Below are 21,235 nucleotides of genomic sequence, written 5' to 3'. Positions count from 1 at the left end.
ACTTCAAGGACGCATTGGAATACTTCGATGCAAACTTGGAAGATCATCTCGATCTGCCCCTCGTGGCGACCGAATACGCCGACCTGTTGAGGGAACAGGGCGCTCATCAACGGCTGTATGACTTGCGATCGAATCGGATATTAGAACTCCCGGAGGCATCCAGAGGCGTGATCGACGAAGACGATCATGATCCGGCTGGTACGGTTCGCTATCTCTACCGAGTGCAGTTCGAGTTTGTCGAGTTGGTCTCGAGACTGCATTTTGACGGTCTTTCGCAACGAGTCCTGAGACGGACTCCGGACCATCGCGTTCTCCGACATTTCCTAAAACGAGCGCTGTATCAGGACACCCCGTTCGATTCGACCGAGGTAAGACTGAGACAAGTGTTTAACGGGTGTTGCTGACATGGCAACAGGTCCAAATCATCAGATACTGGCTCCTGGCCCTATCGGCAGCCAAGAATGAATCCAACCTGGTGACATTCAGCGATCTGTTTGTCATGTGGTCCGACTGGAGTGGCCTCTATGACGATCTTCTGGCTGATGGACGCATCTGGGAGGTCCACGCCCTGTTAACGGCTATGTTACCGGCCTTTGGACCCCAACAGACCTGGAGCTATCTTTTTGGCACGGATTTGGAGGATCGAGATTCCCTCGATAAGTTCTTAGAGGACTGGTCGGTAAACGAGTACGACGAATCCACCCATCTAGCCATTTTGGACACTCTGGCCCATTTGGCCAGGTTTGTCATGGTCGATGAGCCTGTTGCGCCAGGAATAGATCCTTTCATCACCGCTAAGCGATGTCTCCAGCATGCTCGTGTCTATGCCACGGCCATCCGGGAGAAGAGTCCAGACCTGACTAAATCTCGTCCCTATCTGCGATGAATCCTGGTCAACGAGCGATATTGTCGTAAACGGGCCCGTACGCATCAAAAGATGCCCATTCATACCGCGCATTTCTCTCAGTTTCCCGGAATTACCATCTATCGAGGGGAGCTGCCGATTTATATCCCTGCCGGATCGGAGAATCCAGGTTGGCCGCGTCCTGATCCGAAATTCGAATCCAACGATGTCTTACAGACCGTCCTTGAGACGGCCCGGGAACTCGGCGATTACCAGGTGGAAGCGATGTGTTTAGAGGAACTCATCTGTCGGGCGGATGATCCCAAGGTTCTTTTCACTCAGCTAGGGCGCCTCCAGAAGTCCATACAGGGAGATGGCGTCAGATACCGTCAGACCTGTCTATCGCGATATTTGCTGGCTACAGATGCGGAATCACGTCGGGATTTGATTGAGGAACTAGAACAATCGACGCATAAATCCCGCATAGCCGCCGAGGACGATGCCTTCGTCCTCACGCGCTGGAGTGAATTCATGGTGAGAAGGGCACTTTGCTGTTCTCTCCCCGGATATGCCTCGAAACTGGATCGGACACAAGCCATCGCCGAATCTCTTATAGAGAACCTCCCCACTGACATCCTACACAGCCTTAGCCATTCGTCTTTTTTCGGCAACGGCGTTAGCGTCTTCAAGCTCGAGCGAGCTGCCAGATCCGTCCACGGGGGAGATGGCCGGGTCCAATTCGACGCGAGCGCAGGGCGGGCTCGTTCACCCATTTCCACACCATCGGATGATCGCGTTCCGAGATGGGAACGCGAACAGCATAGACACTACGGGGATGATTTTCCAGAGCGACTGCGGAGAAAGTACGGGTTAGGATAAGGCAGGGACCTGGGGAAGAGTGGAAGATGAGGGAGTATGAGAGGAAATTGAAGAAACTTGACGAAATGGAGCGGAAAATTGCCGCTGAAGTCGAAGTCGGGCAGATGGCGGAGGCGGCGTCGCGAGAGAAGAGGATCGATGGGAGGGCTGGCCCGGAGGAGGCGGAGCAGTTGAGGAAGGTAGATTCACAAGAAGAAGAGGAAGAAGTAGTAGAAGAAGAAGAAATGAGGAAGGCGGGGGATCCTGTATTCCCGGAGATTGAGCAAAATGTCGAAGAGAATATGACCGGAAAGGAGACGGAGAAAATGCATCGAAAATGCATCGATTTGTCGTGAAGGCGGATTGGCAGGAAATAGCGAGCCTAGATTAATCGAATCAATCTTATTCTCGTTGTTAATAAAATAATATTATCTTAACTTTGTATACTAAACCAACTTAACAATAATTATCTCTACTGAGCAGTCACTGCTCTGATTACCCTTATTCATGATAAATACATATCCTGGTCTACCATTTGTGGCTTAACTTGCATAACATCAAAGGCATATTCATCTTCGCATCCATGTGATTGAGGTCAGAATCAGAATCAATTCTTAAGACGATGCTCTTCTGATTAAGCCCGTGTCAAAGTCCATGCCGTCCAGCCCTATGGTTCCTCTGCATCAGCATCAATCTCAACCTTAACAACCACGGGCCTGCCCCTTCCTGGCAGAGACCTTTCCCAGGAGACTCGAAGCCGGTGTCATTTTAAAGAAGTGAGTCTGGTAACATATTCGTTGTTGTGGCGGTATATTCACTAATATCTATCAGACAAGAGAGATGACTGTCACCGCGACGTTGCCTGGAAAGAATCAGATATGATAGATACTGTTTGATTACGTTTGTTTTGGTTGTCGGAGGTTGAATTGGAATCAATTCCTTAGCTTATGGAGTTGACTTGAAGATTGGCAATAAAGTCACGTCATATGCCTTTTATAAGACTACATCTCCTGACTCGGCTGCTTACTTATGTTGCTTTAATGGCTTGGACTTCTCTGCAAGGAGGTTAAATTTGCTTAATTCTAAAATTATCTACTTGATATAAGAAATCTCACATTCTTCGTCATTTCTCTCTCTCTCTCTCCCTCCCTCCCTCCCTCTCTCTCTCTCTATGTGTGTGTCTCTTTTTTTTTTTAAAGTGCAGGAGGTAAGACAGATGCAGCAGGAATAAGATTCTTTTAAGAATTTGGCTTTATATAGATGGAGTTTGGTGTCTAAATCATCCTCTACAGTGATCTGATCACCGATTAGAATCAGTAAGTGGATTCAGTGCAAGAAATATTCTTTTGTTCCTAGCATCAAGCACATTATTTTGATAATATACTATGGACCAAGGATATCACCACCTGTGTTGTACCATATCTCAGCTTTTACTATTCGAACAGACTTCTTTGAACTGTCTTTCTAAATGGCCAGAAAGAAGCACCTAAAGCTCTAGTCTCTTACGAATGTATAGTCAATTTAAAATTATCAAGGTTATTGTGACTTCCTGTAGTTTAGGCATATACCTAATTAAGGCTAATGCATAGATGCCTGGCTAGACTTTATACTCCGTAATGAGATCATTAATACTATTGTTTATTTGTTTTTCTAGTTTAGTACTTATTCATCGAGATCATAGATGTTATTAACAAATAGAGCAACAAGCATATCCCTCTTAAGGCTAGATTTAAGTAAGACAAGAATAAAGCTTATAGATAGATTCCTAATCTCTAGAGAAAGCTTTAAGCAATTGAAATTCTTAAAGTAAAGCTATACCGAGAAAGAAAGGCCTGCTAATAATAAATACGGGAGTCTATAGAAATAATTCGGCAGATTGTATATGATTATATAGACATTGGGTTGGTTGGTTTGTTTCTATGTTGCTCATTAAAATAAAATTAAAAGATTCTATAATACCTAGGGATTGAGTAGTGACTGATAATTTCGATATTCTATAGTCTCCAACTTATCACCAGGGCTAAGTAGAACAAGATTTATCGAACCTTTACCTTATTTAACCAGTCTTACCGGGCTTTACAGGTGGACTTGCAACCTCTTGACTATGTAAGAGTATGGTTCGTAGAGAACATATCACAGTAAATGCTAATGAATTGGAGTATCTGGTCCAGATAATCATAGTGTTTATCCTCGTTTAAGTGATGCCTATAGTGAAACGCGCCAGATTGACGTTTTCTTTGACATCACAAAATAGGTGTGATCCCTTGCCAATTGCTGTGTCACATATCGTTTTGTCATCAGAGTATGTATGTACAGTACATAGGTCTCTGATATCATGACTCTAGGGCATGTTAACATGTCTTTTTGCTGCCGTATCTGGGGTTTATCGGTATGCTTCCTACCAATTTCCTGTTTTATAAAGTCAAACCATACATCATCTTTCTTTTCTTTATGAGCTTGATCTAAAGAGTCGATAGTAGTAGTCAGCAAGTATGAGCCTGGTTCTGTTTTCATTTTCTTTTCTTTGCTTTATTTTCCTTTCCTTTCTTTTTTCTTTTTTTTTTCCTTTTTATTTTCCCCTCTTTTCCCTTCTTTCCTTTCTTTTTTCTTTTCTTTTTCTTTTCTTTTTCCTAGCTAAATAGTGCTTCTGACCCTTGAGCTGCCTGATGTCTCGGCAGTAGTATACAAGGGATGCGTTTTCACATGAAACAGAAACAACCTAGGTACGGAGTACTCCGTACTCGATCTGATCGATCTGGAAACACTTTACTGGCGGTATCTCGTATTCCGCATCGAGTGTCACCTATTATTGTAACCTACTGAGTGACTGACTTCGTTAGTAAAAGTGTACAATAATAGCTCTCCGTAATTAAGCGCAGCATATTATCTCGGATCACGTTATCACGTCATCTACCAAGAGAGAGGGCATGCGACATTTTCCCCTCGATTGACGCTTAGTCAAGCATTAGTCCTGTTCGGGTCTAGTGCACTGGGGCAGCGTTACATTAGCGTCCACCGAGCAGCAACCAGCGTGCTTCGCCCTCTTAAGTGGAGGACCGATCAGCATCTAGGTAAGGTACGGAGCACGGTCCTAGATTAGGAGACTACGGAGTAGGTGGATTATGGATTATGGAGAACCTAGGTAAGTGACTGATAATCCTGATCATCCGGAGTTCTCCGTCAACCCACACAGAAGCTTAGCTTAGCTAACATTAGCTTAGCACGTCCAGCTGAGAACGATGACCACGGGGACATTCCTCTCCGGCAGTCAGCATCACAAAAATAAGAATGACGAGCGAGAGATGTCCGGAAGAGATTGTTTTCTTCCTTGTTTTGCGTCGTCCGCGCGTTCCTGAGCAAACGGAACGGTCGATAATTAGCCTCCGACGTCCCCTGGCTGGAACCAGACTAATCAAGATGAAATCTGTGGATCCTGGAATGCTTGGCCCGTCCAGCAGCTTTGCAGCAAATCATCCACCGGCGTTCTTCTGGGGTTGCTGAGACTATCGTACCTAGGTACCTGGGTTGCTGGCTTATCGTCCAACCAGATCCATCTCTGTTAACCCGATCAGGAAGCTAAGCTGCTCTCCGGAATGAGGGCCATAGATCACAGACCGGGCCCACGAGCTAGTGGCTAGATAGCTGGCTGCTGAGCTGCTTTTAGCGAAGATGGCGAGATGAGCATTCACATGGGGCCAGGGACATGGCCATATATTAATGAACTTCCCTGTCAGGTATCCTCTTGTCTACGGAGTACTCTGCTGTCCTTGTCCTCCCTCGCGACTTGGATAGATACAACGACAAGCATGTCCCTCCGGACGCTTCTCCACGCCGGGCTGCTCGCCCTGCCCGCCCTCGGCGCCGTCCATGAGCAATTGGCCGCCGTCCCCAGCGGATGGACCCTCGTTGAGGAGGCCGATCCCTCAACCCCCATCACGCTGTCAGTCGCCCTCGTCCAGCAGAATCTTGATCAGCTGGAGTCCAAGCTGAGCGCCGTGTCAACGCCCGGAAACCCTGACTACGGCAAGTGGCTGGATCGCGACGACGTCAACGCGCTGTTCCCCGTCGTCGACGACTCCAAAGTCGTCGCCTGGCTGCAGAGCGCCGGCATCTCAACCATCCACCGCACTGGCAGCGCCGTCAACTTCGCCACGACGGTGGGCACTGCCAACAAGCTGCTCAACGCGACCTTCGCCTACTACTCCAGCGGCACCTCCCAGAAGCTGCGCACGACGCAGTACTCCATCCCGGACGACCTGGTCGGCGACATCGACCTGATCTCGCCCACCACCTACTTTGGCACGACCAAGGCCTCCCGCACCATCACCAGCTTCCGCAGCAAGCGCAATGTGGTCGTGTCCAAGACCACCAAGGCGCCGTCGACCGTGTCTGTGGCCCCCTCGTGCCAGACCTCGATCACGCCGTCGTGCCTGAAGCAGCTGTACAGCATCGGCAACTACACGGCCGACCCCAAGTCGGGCAGCCGCATCGGCTTTGGCAGCTTCCTCAACCAGTCGGCCATCTACTCCGACCTGGCTCAGTACGAGCAGACCTTTGGCATCCCGTCGCAGAACTTCTCCGTCGAGCTGATCAACGGGGGCACCAACGACCAGAACCTGGCCACGGCGCAGTTTGGCGAGGCCGATCTCGACGTCGAGCTGATCGTGGGCGTCAGCCATCCGCTGCCCATCACCGAGTTCATCACTGGTGGATCTCCGTAAGCAGCCTTTCTCCAGACGATTAGGACTAGACACTGACGATGCAGGCCATTCATCCCCAATCTGGATGAACCCACCGCCGCAGACAACGAGAACGAGCCGTACCTGCCGTACTATGAGTATCTCCTGTCGAAGACGAACGACGAGCTCCCGCAGGTGATCAGCAACTCGTACGGAGACGACGAGCAGACCGTTCCCGAATACTACGCCAAGCGCGTGTGCAACCTGATCGGTCTGATGGGGTTGCGAGGCATTTCCGTGTTGGAGTCGGCGGGTGACACGGGTACGTACAGACCTCGTTTAGTTAACAACGCCTCCTGCTAATTCTGTAGGTGTCGGCGCTCCATGCCAGGCAAACGACGGCTCGAAGAAGCCCCAGTTCACACCCCAGTTCCCCGGCACCTGTCCGTATATTACCGCAGTGGGCGGCACGCAGGCGGTGACTCCGGAGGTTGCCTGGGTGGCCGGCTCTGGCGGATTCAGCAACTACTTCCCCACGGCCTGGTACCAGAAGGAGGCGGTCTCGACCTATCTGTCGAAGTACGTTAGCAACGAGACGAAGGCGTACTACTCGCAGTTCACCAACTTTTCTGGGCGTGGATTCCCGGATGTGTCCGCCCACAGTCTGACTCCAGAGTAAGCAGGCCTCAAGTCCGATTACTACTACAACGAACTGACAGGTATTAGCATCTTCGTCATCTACAACGGCTCTGCAGCCCCCTCTGGTGGTACGTCGGCTGCGTCGCCGATCTTTGCGTCGGTGCTGGCCCTGCTGAACGACGCCCGGCTGCGCGCGGGCAAGCCGGCGCTGGGCTTCCTGAACCCGTTCTTCTATGTGCTGGGCTACAAGGGCCTCAACGACATCACTGGCGGCCAGTCAGACGGCTGCACGGGCATCAACCTGCAGTCGGGCCAGCCTGTCCCAGGCGCGAGCGTCATTCCAGGCGCGCACTGGAACGCGACGCCAGGCTGGGATCCGGTGACGGGGCTGGGGACGCCTAACTTTGAGAGGCTGCGGCAGATCGTGCTGTCTATCTAAGCCAGCTGTGTATATATGGAGGAGATGTATATACTAGTGGATGTATATGTAGGAGTACTTTGTATATGGATGTAGATACATCGTCTGATGAATAATATCGTCAGTGATATCTCTCAGCGTTGTAATCATAGCCCTAAGCTATCGAACCTATTGTCCGGTTTTCGTTATATTAGTCATGCAAGCGCCAACCATGTCATATATATCATTGCACGGATGGGAGAATAAATGAAAGACTAATGGATACGCCCCTATCCGTCTATCTATCTATCTGGCTCTCTGTATATATGTGTGTCCGTATGTATGCCTACCGGCTTAACTAGGTAACTAACCAGCTAACTGACTGTTGGAATTCATCCAGGTCCGAACTTTTTATCGAGTTCACTAAGTATCAGGTATGTATACATTCTCGCCTCGTATCGTTTCATCCCTCTCCCCTCATATTGTCTCATCCCATGTCACGGTCATCAAGCTCGACCTCGACCTCGACCTCAATCTCAATCTCAACTCGCGTATTCCTATTCAGTTCAACCATCTCAAACCGATTTGAGTCATTTACTGACTGACTGATCGACTGACTGAATATAATATCCGTATCCATGCCATACCATGGTTTTGAACATGTCTACGGGAAGTCAAGTCAAGTCAATCAATCACACCTTGTCCCCGCTAGCCCTAATCTTGCTCCTCGGCACAAACCTCGCCATCGACGCAACCGGAACAGCCGTCAACGCCGTCGGATCCTTCAAGCCGCGAATGGGATCGATCGTGCTGCTGTGCGGGTCTGCATCGCCATTACCGTCGCTGGCTGCAGGCCTGATCTCAAACCGCACCAGCAGATGAAGCAACACAGTGTACACGAGCCGGAAGGCCAGGTGCGAGGCGACGCACATCCGCGAGCCATACCCGAACGCGAACTGGTGGCTGTGCTGGTCGGATTCACCGAGCCAGCGCTCGGGTTGGAAGGTCCATGGTTGGGGGAATGCTTGGGAGTCTGTATACATAATACAGGAGATTAGTCTTGCACCTATATCAGGTGATAAAATAGGATGGGATATGATATAGATAAGTGTCGACATGGGTATGTATGGATGGATATGATAGGCGAACCTCGATTACACCCCCACGCATTCAAAAACACTATCGTCCCTTCAGGGATCGTGTACCCTTCGTACTGCACCTCTGCCGTCGTCTGCCGGGGCATGGCCAGTGGCAGCGCAGTGTAGAACCGCATGATCTCTTTGACCAGTGCCCGGAGGTAGTCGACCTCGCTGGCGGCGGAGGCGTCGTTGACACCCGCCAGGCCAGCACGCTGGATTGCGTCGTATGCGCGCTGCTGGATGTCCGGACGGTGGGCGAGGAGGAGAATTGCCCAGGCGATGGTGGGTTGGGTGCTGTCTGCGCCCTGGATGTACATCAGCGTGCTGTATACATAAATGTACATGCATATCTGTATGTTAGATGTAGGCAGGCACATACAGCCATCATACTCAAACTAATACTTAGCAGCTCGTCCCTCGTCAGGGCAACCGACTCCGGATCCCGCAGCACACTGCCCTGGATGCACGGCGTGTCAGTGTTATTAGCCACCTCCTCCTGCAGTCGACGGAGCAGGTCGTTGTTGTACGCGATCCGCCGCTGGCCGATTCGTGCTGAATGGGCAGCAGATTTGGCAAACCCCAGGCCTGAGACGATGGGTTCGATGACGCGTAGCAGGGGGATGTAGTTGGCTAGGTTCTTGGATGTCGATCGCAGCGTCGAGATCTCGCGCTCGACCTCTACCACTTCGGCATAGAGCGGGTCGGCGGTGAGGTCTTTTGTGTTGGCTACCCTGGAAGACAGATAGATATCAGCGCTAATATGCAAATAGACATGGTTGCTACACGAATGAGATCTGCGAATGAATTGATTTAGGTGACAGAAAACCTACCGAGTCCCATAGTTCAAGGTCAAGACCAGGTTTAGCGACAGCCGCTGCACAAACGGACGAAAGTCGACGTCCCTGCTGCCGTCATGCGATTCGCGGACCAGCTCCTGGATGAACTCTTTGCTCTCGCGGACGAAGATCTATCCTTGTCAGTAACCATATCCTACAAAATATATAGACAGAAAGAGGATGTCTACCGGCTCATACGACTGCACTCGATGCCGATTCAGCGCCGCCGCAGCCAGCTTGCGCCTGTTCTTGCAGCTCTCGCTCCACGGGCTGGTCCCGATGCTGGCGACGTTCTTGCTGACCAGCTTGTGGAAGACGTAGAACAGCGGGCGCGAGTTCAGCGCGCTGCTCTGCGTCAGGAATAGCGCTTTGGCTGCTGCTGCTGTGTTGACGACCACGACGGGAGTGTTGCCAAGCTGGACCTGGTATGGAGTCAGCTAGACAGTATGGATACTAACTAACTAGGTAACTGATTAACCTGGTACACAGGCCCATACTGCTCTGACCAGCGGCGGTACTGCTCGGCGGAGAAGGTGCTCAAGACCTGCGCAGCATTAGCATTAGCATGTCATCAGTATTGTTGTAAGTATACTATACTATACTATATAGGATAGTGCCGGTTGGAAGGAGGCTTTAGGAGAGACTTACTTGAGGCAGATTGCCAACCACAGGCAACCCCCTGGGGCCAGGCAGACCCTTGAGACGGGCTCTCCACCGGACAATCTCGTTGATTCCGAGATATAGAACGAGCAGGAGGAGGCCGCCTTTGAGGGGGAGGAGGAGCAGGTCTGTAAAGGTCATGCTGCTGTGCTGGACACGATAATGCTCAATCGACGGTAGTTGACCATGAGATCTTGATTGACCTGATACGATTGACTTGCCTTAACTCGATTGATTTGATGTGATGTGATGTCGCGTATATAAGTCGATACTGGGACCGTCCTATGGAGAGACACTGGCAGTTTGGTAACCTACCTACCTAGGTACCTTACCTACGTATGTAGGTACATGCTACAGTATGTCTGTTAACACGACAGTCCTGACACATAGAATCACCGCAATACACAGCACTGTCACAATGTCAACAGGCCTGTCAGGTCGAGTGCTCTTCTCGAAGAGAGTTGATGCACAGTTCAGGTAGTGTAGACACGATAAGCACGTCATTCGTAGCAAGGTTGATAACATTAGCCGGCCGTCTAGCTGCATCACGATGAGGACAAAGTCTCTGTTCATGTATGGAGTTTCCAGCTCTTCAATCCTGATAATTTAAATACGCAACCATGATTTTGTTATGATCCTGCAGATAAACTAATGAAATTATGCTGTTTTTATCACTATTGATATTAATATTAATATTGATCCAGTACAGATTCCAAAGGACTAACTACATACCTAGGTACATTACATAGACAGCACTAGCCAGGGTTGTCCTGTCCGGGCTTGTACGGACTGTAGACGATTATCCAGTAGACCCTGCCATTGACTCACTGACGCAATTCCGCTGACTAATTCTAATACTGGAGCACTTTATGGTGTTAGCCATGTACATACAGTACAGCGCATAAACAGGTAGTTACTAACTAGGTAGTGCTGACAGCAGATCGCACCCTGGAGATCGGGCCGGAATCCGAGGCTCTGAGAGGGATAAGAACCCTAATTATTTCACCATACGGACAGTACGGAGTACCTATAGTGGGAATTAGGTTAATTTTAAGATTCGTGCGACAGGTAAAAGTCTAAATAGTTAATTTATTGCAATAACATTAGCTTTATATGCCTCGTCTTTAGATTTATAATAGGCACCATTAGATTACAGCCATCCTAGGTTACATTATGGGCTTTACTGTTTACTAACTACATTTCTCGCCATATTTCTGGTAGATCAAATAGGGTAGATTATTTTGGCTGCATCTGACACTGGCCCACCACTTTCTTTGCTCGATATCAATAAGAGAACAAATAATTGCTGTTAGGAGAGCTCATCCTGCTAGAGTCTGTGATCTATGATCAATTACAAATTACTTTATTATAATTAGCTCTAGTCTTCACATTATCAAGGTAAGGCAGTATTTGTTAGGATATTGCGAAATTTGAGTGTCCATGTGAGTGGTATGTAGTGCTTTTTTTTTTCTTTTCTTAATTGAACCACTCATAAACAGAATGAATGCGATCGGCGATCTGGACAGCGCGACGCGAATCTTGAACTGGTTCCGACTTGAGCACAGCCTGGAGGATGCCCAGCTGTATACGCTGTGTGCGTTGTGCTTCGCGAGGCTGTCTATGCTCCCGACGACGGCGTTCTATCTGCGGCATCCTGTACGAGTTTTTGAGCCTGTTGGTTTCCTAGAATCATTAAGAGCGGCCTTGTGCTGATATCATCTAGCCAAGTGCTAGTTTAAGGAAAAGTCGGTCTGGTATACGGACCTCGTACGTGGAGGGGTTGGAACGCCTGACTGATAGCGTATTTCAATCCTATTGGCTGAACACTGACCCCATCCGATGTTATGCATCGGAATGTATAACATCCGGGACGAGACGCAATCAGGATATTCACAAGAATCTTCGATCAGGAGAGGTTTGACCGGGTTATACGGAGCAAGTCAAGTCTATTTATTTGTTCCCGTGGATGGATTATGTATCTTCTCCACTTCCGGCATTTTTATGTGAAGAGATCTTGGATTCATTTCTATCTATATACGGAGAATGTATCCACGGAACACGCGTCCGAGCGACTAGCGTAACTTTATGTGTTTGAGAGCAACATAAATAAATCTTCGTTTCCGGCCATTCCTCGCTGTATGGATGGAAATAATTTTCCGATATCATATCAGATTTCGCTAGACGCCATGACTGCCCCACCCCTGCAGCGGAACGGTGGAGTTGATGGTTCGGTAAACACGAATGGTTCTCCAGACAGTCACGATAACGTCCTGGAGGCAACTCTTGGTATATACAGACGAGAGCGAGCAAAACGTCTCCGTGAGGATGGCATTGCCCAGTACGTTGACATCCCCAAGTCCGACAAATATGTCAAGTTCGGCGAAGATCCCTGGAACGACCCAGTCGATCAGGACACCTCGACACTGCTGGATGTAGAGCATCACCGAATCCTCATCGTCGGAGCCGGGTATGGCGGTCTTCTCTTTGCGGCCCGTTTCCTCCAGGCTGGATTCTCTCTCGACGACATCATCTTGGTTGATTCCGCGGGTGGCTTTGGCGGAACCTGGTACTGGAACCGATATCCGGGGCTGATGTGCGATGTCGAGAGCTACATCTATATGCCGTTGCTGGAAGAGACGCAGTACATGCCGAAACACAAATATGCGGCCGGGTCGGAACTGAGGGAGTATGCCAACCTGATCGCGCGTAAATGGGGGTTGCATCCACGGGCGGTTTTCCGCACGACGGCGAAGGTGATGGCCTGGGACGACCAGAACAAGCATTGGGCTGTGCAGTTGACGCACAAAAAGGACGGTCAAGAGAGTCTACTCACACTTAAAGCCGACTTTGTCGTCCTTGCGACTGGCCTTCTCACCATCCCGAAATTGCCTGACGTGCCAGGAATCGACCAGTTTGGAGGCCACATCTTCCACACCTCTCGTTGGGACTACCGATACACTGGAGGCTCACCGGAGGACCCGGCTATGACGAAGCTGAAGGGCAAGAAAGTGGCCATCGTTGGTACCGGCGCAACTTCCATCCAGGCTGTGCCACAGCTGGCCAAATGGGCCCAGCATCTGTATGTCTTCCAGCGCACGCCATCCGCAGTTGACCGACGGGACAACCGCCCAACCGACCCAGAATGGTGGGCTCGCGAAGTCGTTTCCAGGGGCAGAGGGTGGCAACGAGAACGGATGGAAAACTTCAACGCGTTCGTCACCAACGCATCGCCCAAACCGGAGGTGAATATGGTAGTGGATGGCTGGACGAGCCTCCCTTCCTACAGCGCCCTTATCGGAGGGCCGAGAAATCTGGAGCCGGACTATATCAAGTCACTCAATTCCATCGACCTGGTCCGCCAGGAACGGATTCGTCAACGCGTTGACGAGATCGTGCAGGACAAAGCAACCGCCGAGAGACTAAAGCCGTGGTACCAGTCCTGGTGCAAACGGCCATGCTTCCATGACGAGTACCTCGCCGCTTTCAACAGGGAGAATGTGACGCTTGTCGACACGGATGGCAGAGGAATTAGTCGAGTCACGAGCAACGGGGTCGTAGTGGGAGAGTCGGAGTTTGATGTTGACCTCATCATCTTCAGCACCGGATACAACGTCAGCGGTGTGATCAGTCCTGCTTCTCGGGCTGCCATGTCGATCACTGGCCGCAGTGGCAAGTCCATAGAGCAAAAGTGGCTCGATGGGGTGGCCACGCTGCATGGAGTCGTCAGTCGCGACTTTCCAAATCTTTTCTACCCTGGCCCGAACCAAGCAGGCGTGGTAGCAAACCAGGTCTATGTTCTCGATCAGCTCTCGACGCACGTCGCGTACATTCTCTCTGAAGCTGTCAAAAGGGGACGCCCGGGCCAGAAGATTACTGTTGAGCCAACGCATGAGGGGGAGGAGGCCTGGTCGAGAGAGATCGTGGCCCGAGCACGAGCGTTGGGTAATGCTGCTAGCTGCACGCCGAGCTATCTCAACAGAGAAGGACAGGCAGGCAAGTTTACCAGCACAGAGGAGGCAATGAAGGCAGCCAGGATGGGTCTGTGGGGGAACGGAGTGCAGGACTACATTAGGACCATCGAAGCGTGGAGGAGTAGAAACGACCTGGATGGCCTCGAAGTGTGTTGTTCATAGGTCAGTATCAGCTTGCAGGGAATAAAGCGATTGAAGCATGTGGTATCGGAGACGAAGGAGATGGAATCATATTGATATATCGATCGACCCCCTGGGGTTTTGGGATTATAGTCAGCCTTTTTTTTTCATTGTTCTTATCTGATCTTCTCTAAGCATATGATTCAGTCCGCCACAGTAGATCATCTTTATTGTCTCATTGAGAATTTGCTGCTCCAGAATTATATTTTTGAAATATATTGCGATAGCGGTGAAGTTCGTTGCAAAGCAAAATAGGTACGTTGTCACAGAATCACCTTCACAGTCCCGTACCTGCAAAAGTGGCATGTGCTGAGAATAGATGAGATGTGCGTACTTACTGCTAGTTTGCTGCTGGCATATCATCATGCTCACATGTCGCATCAAGGTGCTCATCCGAGAACCAACCTAAGAGCCACTCTCGCCTAGATATACCTGATTCAGTATCGTCAGTAGATGATTTTGAAAGGGTCACAGTACCGATACTGGATAAAAAGGCAATCTCATAAACTCTATTTTAGAAAATCCGAGGTACGAAACACAATTCCAAAGGCCGCGTCTGGATGCCACACGGCATCAGACAAAGCAAGAAAGGCTCTGATGGAGACGACTTGTGAAGACTTGTAAGTTCATCCTCGTTCCCAATTATGCATGACGTGGACCACACATTATTAATGAAGTACCATTAGCGTCTTAGCGTACGTATGTACCTAGGCAGGTAGTATACTGCAGGAAGAGGAGGACATGGTCAGAATGGATTCCTACTGAATTAGGTAAGTAGGATTCAAAAATTCTCTCTTTTTCTTTTCTTTTCTTTTAATTTTTTCTCCCTTTCAGGAAGAAGTGTACATTTCTCACAAGTGGAAGTACTTCCGAATCACTGCAGCTAGTACATGCAATGTTACCCATTCTCCATGCATGGAATTAGCGTTCATAAATGCTCTGCCATGTTTGCTGTTCTTGCTTTTGTTGCATATAGGTATCTTAGATCTCATTGAATTGTCTGTGATTATGAAATTACATAAAATCATGATATATTGTCGTATAACACAGACAACAGACGGAAAGAACCGGTTTGTAGATAAGCAAGACCCTACAAACAGAGTGATGTGAGACTTCGTCGAGGCACCGAAGTGTCATCTGCTAGGCAAGCTCCTTCCTCTCCTTCCTCCTTTGTTTTTCTAATCTTATTTCCATCATTACGGCATCAGATTAGGATATGACACAAGATACGTCTTGTGACTACAGAGTAGGTACATGTATGTACATGCTCAGAGCTAACATGCACTAAAATCCGTAGGACTGCATTCAATACCTAGGTACGGAGTACTCTGTATATTGTTGTTGGAACAACTCATCAAAGTTGAGGGGTACGTAGCAACGTGTGGAGTACAGTCGGAGGATTTCCCTCCACTGGAGCATTGCTCCGTCTGTTCTATCGGATAGCTCCGGCTGTGGCGTTGAATGAGTTAATTTACACATGACGCGCATGCGTTCCTTAATATTGAATTAATTGCGAACGGTTGACTACAGCATTTTATTTCCGTAGTGAGCAATAACAAAATCTTGGCACGGCATGACGAATGCCATCATAACAAGGGCAGGAGCGGGGTAGGGAATTGTTTACTCCTTATCTTGAAAGCTGTGGGCCAGTCAGTGTGTCCAGTCTAGACTCTGTATCAATCGCGACTATCTACGGAGGTATGTTCATGCACGTTCTAGGCCCAGATTGAGCACTCCATACTTAACCTGTTACGGTTGTATCTGAGTGGATAGATTATGGAGTAGCATCCTTAATCTGCTTGCTGTTAGCTTAGTGGTCGAGAGGCCAGTCTATACGACACTAATGATAGCACCATGACACGGACCACCTCAACAAGTAGAGAGTAGAGCTCTTTAGGGACACCTGCATAGCTTCGCAGAAAGTGATGATATGATCACTGCTCAGTATTGTAATTTCTACCTGCCTGAGCATTCTTGAGTACGAAGTGCACACTACTTCGTATATAAGCATAAGGATTGGATTTCTAACGGCCAAGCTGATAATAATGCGGGGAACCTGTACGAAGACCCCTTTCGAAGGTATCAATCACTAATTTAGCTTTCGCCGAGTATAACGTGGCTTATCAGTCTGCTTTAGGCTTCATCCTCCGCATTGTAGTCTAACGTTGTTAATGCTTCTCCATCCAATAACCTTCCCACCTTGGCGACTCGTTGTATAGAATCTTTCTTAGTCCGGCTCTAAAGCATGTTATCATTCTGCATCCCGCGGAATCTCCCGCTGACAAACGGTATAAGGTAACCTCCCTATCTAGATCCTTCGATACCCGCGGCTAAGCATTGCATGCCGAGAGATGCTAATTCCTCGGCGTTACCGGGCCCCGGATTCTCGTCAGGAGAGATGATGAGATACTACGTAGTAACCACCAACCAACCCCTTTTGCTGTACAAGAGATGGCTGAAGAAGCCACTATTTGGGCATCCTACTCTGTTTCCGTTTCTCTTAAGCTAGGTTGCGCCACAAAAGCTTCAGCTTTGGCGATGTTCTATCCTCTTCAGACTGTTTCCATCGTGGGGAATAGAGCAGCAGTAATAGACCGTTAGCAATCAGTCTCTCCAAAGAACTCCTCCTGGATACCTAAGATCCCCTTCTTGTGCTCGAATTACCGTATATCCATGAATGATTAGAATACAACAAAGCCAAGAATAATAATATAAAGAAGAAATTAAAGAAAAGAAAAGAAAGCCAAGGAAAGCGGTCTCAATTTAGTGTCTTTGATAGAAGGGTGGGATTACATACAGCCCATTAAGTCCCCTGTACACCGACTAAATCCCCGGTTGAGACCTGCATTAGATGCGTGTGGCTTGTTGAGTTGTCGAATTAATGGCCACGAACATCCCCAACATGTGATGCCAGGCTGTTGATCGACACGCCAGCTTCCATCCGCAATCCTGGCGACTAAATTAAACAGAAATCACACTTTCCTGATGAGGCAGGTGATCTCAACTTTATCGTAGCTGATAGTATGCCTGCGGGTCATAAGACTGCAGTCTTCAAGATTTCCTTATTCAGATCCCTCTCGAACATCGCGCCTATAAAGAGGAGTCCATCTCCCGCGTTGTTCAGCGGTATCAGGACCCATCACAAGCATCCTCCAGCTTGGTTCGCAGCTTCTCTTTCATTGCTAGACGCGGTTCATAGCTTATATACATATATCTTTGTATATACCCTTGAAAATGAAGTTCTCCACCATTGCCAGCACTCTCCTCCTCTCCAGCCTCGCGGTTGCTGCCCCTCTGACCGAGCAGCGCCGGGCTGCCAAACTGGCTCGTGCTGAGAAGCGCGCAGCTGCTCGTCACTCGAACCCGCCCTTCAAGCCCGGCACCAACGAGAAGCTCGAGCTCACCAAGAATGTGGAGTACAGCTCAAACTGGGCGGGCGCCGTCCTCGTCGGCACCGGCTACACGTCCGTCACGGCCCAATTCGTCGTGCCGACGCCCTCTGCACCCTCTGGAGGAAACTCCGGCACGCAGTACTGTGCCTCCGCTTGGGTTGGTCTTGACGGCGACACCTGTGACACGGCCATCCTGCAGACCGGTGTCGACTTCTGTGTCCAGGACGGCGAGGTGTCCTACGACGCCTGGTACGAGTGGTACCCGGACTATGCGTATGACTTCAGCGGCATCTCGGTCAGCGCCGGCGACACTATCATTGTGACGGTCGACGCCTCCAGCAAAACCGGCGGAACGGCCACGGTCGAGAACGTCTCCACCGGCCAGACCGTTACCCACACCTTCAGCGGTGAATCGGCTGCTCTGTGCGAATACAATGCCGAGTGGATCGTCGAGGACTTCGAGGAGGGCGGCTCCCTAGTACCCTTCGCCAACTTTGGAACCGTCACTTTCACTGGTGCCTCCGCTACTGACGATGGCTCCAGCGTTGGCCCGTCTGGCGCGACCATCATCGACATTGAGCAGAACAACAAGGTCCTGACCTCTGTGTCTGTTTCTGGCTCCGAGGTTGTGGTCCAGTATGTCTGAGGGAGCAAGGAGGGATGCTCATTCGGTGATAAGGTAATGGTATACATGTATGGGAAGAAAGTTCATGATCTTGACTTCATGATCTTGATGTCTGTTGTTACGAAGCTGGAAGATACGGACAGTTGGGTATGTACATAGGTACAATGAAATGAAATGAGATTGACGGCCTGGTATAACTACTGTGCATATGCAAGTAACCTCCCCAATTAAATATGAAGGAGTTATTACAGGTTGCCGCTGGTGGTAATTACATATGTGACACAAGTTGTATGTACCGGCAGTTAACTATTGCATGTCAGCATCCTGACTGTAATTCTTATTGCTAGAGATAGCAGTCTAAGGGGCAGTTTGGGAAGGCTGGAGGAGATTTTATTTTCCCTCGTTTTCTTTCTTCTTTTCTCCTTCTTTCTTCTCTCTCTTTCTTCTCTCTCTTTCTTTGCCTCTCCCCCTTTTTTATTATAAAAAAAGTCATTACCCCGTTCCATTCAAATAATTGCTAGAGGTGTCAGTATCACAGCAGCCATTCTGGGTATATAAGCCAAGACGCCGAGAGCTTAGTATCGAAGCACAGTCCTTATTCGTGCATACCCAATCGTTCCTAGTCAGGAACAGAGTCTAAATGAATGACATGCATATGCAATGACGTAAGCTCATCCACCGTAGATTGTTGCCCCTTTCCCCAATTCCACGTGTCGTTATCAGATCGGAGAAAGCGCGTCTTCTGGTCCTGCATGTCATCCACATAATACCGCGATCCAGCTGGGGAAGATTGCTGGTTGGCGCAGCAGATAAGCTAGCTCAAAGATATCTTTGCCATGGGGTTGGCATGGACTAGTTACCAGGATGTAAGTTAATTTGACGGATTTGGTTCAATAAGGAAGGTCCATATTTGGCCGGCTAGCTGAAGATAGACAGACACCCAGTCCCTTTACACAGTCCATATCGGTCAGAGGGTCGATTAAACCTCTTATCCTTTCTCAAGACGGCCACAACCACCAAATTGAGAACAATGCCCTTTGGCGGGGGCATAGAAGAAATCCAAATCCGCTAAACTCCCTCATACATACCCAGGTAGTTGGATCAGCACGGGCTTTCGGCCACGGTCTGATGTCATGCCGCATGAATGACAAATCTGTATGTGCTTGGGGAGCACCAAATTCTTAACTAGGCACAGATGCTAGACGAGGCCTGATCAGAGACCGAATGTATCGTCAAAATCACTTTGATAAATTATAATATATGGTATATGGCGGAAATAGAGACATTCGCTGAATCGAGGTTCATTCCAATTGCAATATTTTCAATTGAGAAGGGCAGGCATCCCTCTTATGGCGACGATTATGTCGCATTCGAAATGACCTCCAACTGATGAAATGTGAAATTGACGTTGAAGTCCTGAGAGAGTAGCATTCAACGTCAATTCAGTGTTTTAATCGAATTTTGTCCATAATCTGCATGGAGAGCAGGAAGGAAACATGGAAGGGAAAAGAAATACACTGATGGAAGATGCATGAGTGAGTTTGTGGGTTCTTGCATGGCCGGAGCATACTGTATGATCAACAAGTGGATTCCAATAGAGGTGTTTGCTCCTATCTGAGAGACTTAGACCGGACTAATCAGTATACAATTCACTATTACAGGATTTGTGTTTAGCAAATTCTTTATCTTCTCAGAGACAGTTTTCTCAGTCTATGACATGTCTGAGACGTACTCAAATAATCTTTTTGTTCTTTTTTTTTGTTGTTGTTAAAGGATGTCTGATTCAAATCACTACTCTACAGGCTGATAGAATAAAGAAAGAGTTTACTGCCGAATAAATAACTTCCACAAACCACGGTCATTAGTACAGACTGGGATCAATAGGAAAAACTACGATCAATAGTAAGTCCTGAACCAACCTCACTGACTAGATGCCACCACCAAGGCTCTTCTCTCAGCAGCGGCCTGCTGCTCCAGTCGTCCCGCCAGTCCCGACTGCTCTCCTTTTGAGGCCAGATCCGTCGGAAGACACGCAGCATTTCCACGTCGTGGGGATGCCCCCAAGGCCAGATCTGGGCAAAGATCTCAATCTCCAACCTGCGTTCCTCGGCGATGCGTTCTTCTCGTCTCTGCTGCCCGAGCTCACGAATTGTGATGGTTTTGCGTCCTTCCCTCTCGACCCGTCGCATGACATACGACCGTTTCATATCTCTCATGCACTTCTCGAGTCCGACGATGCGACGACCCATGAACCGCTCCCCAGGCCGACTGGTGACCCTGAGATAGTCCAGCGGACGACCGGGCTTGTTCGTCGTGACGATGTCCCAGATAGACCGGACCAGCGCCTCGTCCACAGCAGAGTTGATCAGGATGTGCCGGACGTGGCCGATGCGGAGATGAGGGTCAGGCGAGAACTTCAGTCGATCGACCGCGCGGCCTAACGCATCGAGCGTCTCCTCCGGATTCTCCGCCGGCAGAGCCTCAGTCTCCGGGATCGAGCCGTCGAGGTTCAAATAAAGCTTCCTCAAATGCGGCAGCCGGGCCAGGGCTTCATAGCATCTGGTCTCCCATCGATCCGACTCAGACCGCTGGATGGTTGTTTCCAGACGTTCAAGGCGAGGACACGCTTCTCGCAAGGTCGACAGCTCGCTTAGAGTCATCGGCTCGAGGGCAAGGTCGGTCAGAGAAGCGCCGTGCAGCTCGAAAATGCGATGTCGTAATGGGGCCTCAACAGGGAAGCGCAGCCGGAGACATGATAGCGGCTTCAGCCCTTCGAGAAAGAGCCTGACAATTGTCCGGAAGAACTGCTCGTCGTCGCCATGGGTGGGATGGATCACCAGCCGTTCAAGGAAGGGTAATTGATGACTGATCATTGCGTCCAGGAGAGATACGGTTCAGACCAGGAAGAAGTATGTGCCACTTGGCACGCATTTTTACCTGAGCCTGCGACAAAAACATTATTGCTGCTTCAAAAACCGGGAACTTAGACGCAAGCCTGGTCCAAACGTGTTGTTG

The 21,235-nt window shown here is 49.3% G+C and overlaps 7 protein-coding genes across 7 annotated transcripts; 5 read left to right on the top strand and 2 right to left on the bottom strand.

Moving 5' to 3' along the window:
* Positions 1-937: 937 nt before the first annotated feature.
* On the top strand, positions 938-1,723 carry VTN77DRAFT_5863 (uncharacterized protein; the record flags this gene model as incomplete). The annotated part of the gene is made up of 1 exon (XM_069422077.1): positions 938-1,723. One exon carries the CDS (start codon positions 938-940, stop codon positions 1,721-1,723), a length of 786 nt encoding a protein of 261 aa, XP_069276576.1.
* A 3,785-nt stretch (positions 1,724-5,508) lies between these two features.
* VTN77DRAFT_5862 (uncharacterized protein) lies at positions 5,509-7,459 on the top strand (the record flags this gene model as incomplete). The annotated part of the gene is made up of 4 exons (XM_069422076.1): positions 5,509-6,419; positions 6,468-6,703; positions 6,753-7,056; positions 7,108-7,459. The coding sequence occupies 4 exons, from the start codon at positions 5,509-5,511 to the stop codon at positions 7,457-7,459; spliced, it is 1,803 nt and encodes a 600-aa protein (XP_069276575.1).
* A 4,069-nt stretch (positions 7,460-11,528) lies between these two features.
* On the bottom strand, positions 11,529-11,917 carry VTN77DRAFT_5861 (uncharacterized protein; the record flags this gene model as incomplete). Its single annotated transcript, XM_069422075.1, has 2 exons — positions 11,529-11,706; positions 11,817-11,917. 2 exons carry the CDS (start codon positions 11,915-11,917, stop codon positions 11,529-11,531), a joined length of 279 nt encoding a protein of 92 aa, XP_069276574.1.
* A 321-nt stretch (positions 11,918-12,238) lies between these two features.
* On the top strand, positions 12,239-14,185 carry VTN77DRAFT_5860 (uncharacterized protein; the record flags this gene model as incomplete). Its single annotated transcript, XM_069422074.1, has 1 exon — positions 12,239-14,185. One exon carries the CDS (start codon positions 12,239-12,241, stop codon positions 14,183-14,185), a length of 1,947 nt encoding a protein of 648 aa, XP_069276573.1.
* Positions 14,186-17,437: 3,252 nt separating this feature from the next.
* VTN77DRAFT_5859 (uncharacterized protein) lies at positions 17,438-18,241 on the top strand (the record flags this gene model as incomplete). Its single annotated transcript, XM_069422072.1, has 1 exon — positions 17,438-18,241. One exon carries the CDS (start codon positions 17,438-17,440, stop codon positions 18,239-18,241), a length of 804 nt encoding a protein of 267 aa, XP_069276572.1.
* Positions 18,242-19,056: 815 nt separating this feature from the next.
* VTN77DRAFT_5858 (uncharacterized protein) lies at positions 19,057-19,405 on the top strand (the record flags this gene model as incomplete). The annotated part of the gene is made up of 2 exons (XM_069422071.1): positions 19,057-19,086; positions 19,157-19,405. 2 exons carry the CDS (start codon positions 19,057-19,059, stop codon positions 19,403-19,405), a joined length of 279 nt encoding a protein of 92 aa, XP_069276571.1.
* A 174-nt stretch (positions 19,406-19,579) lies between these two features.
* Positions 19,580-21,093, bottom strand: VTN77DRAFT_5857 (uncharacterized protein; the record flags this gene model as incomplete). Its single annotated transcript, XM_069422070.1, has 2 exons — positions 19,580-19,636; positions 20,140-21,093. The coding sequence occupies 2 exons, from the start codon at positions 21,091-21,093 to the stop codon at positions 19,580-19,582; spliced, it is 1,011 nt and encodes a 336-aa protein (XP_069276570.1).
* Positions 21,094-21,235: the final 142 nt, after the last annotated feature.

This window comes from Rasamsonia byssochlamydoides (genome assembly GCF_041956645.1).
Source record: "Rasamsonia byssochlamydoides strain NRRL 3658 unplaced genomic scaffold VTN77scaffold_43, whole genome shotgun sequence".
NCBI lineage: Eukaryota > Fungi > Ascomycota > Eurotiomycetes > Eurotiales > Trichocomaceae > Rasamsonia > Rasamsonia byssochlamydoides.
Note: the sequence above shows the minus strand (reverse complement) of the source record. Positions and strands in the feature narration are given on the sequence as shown.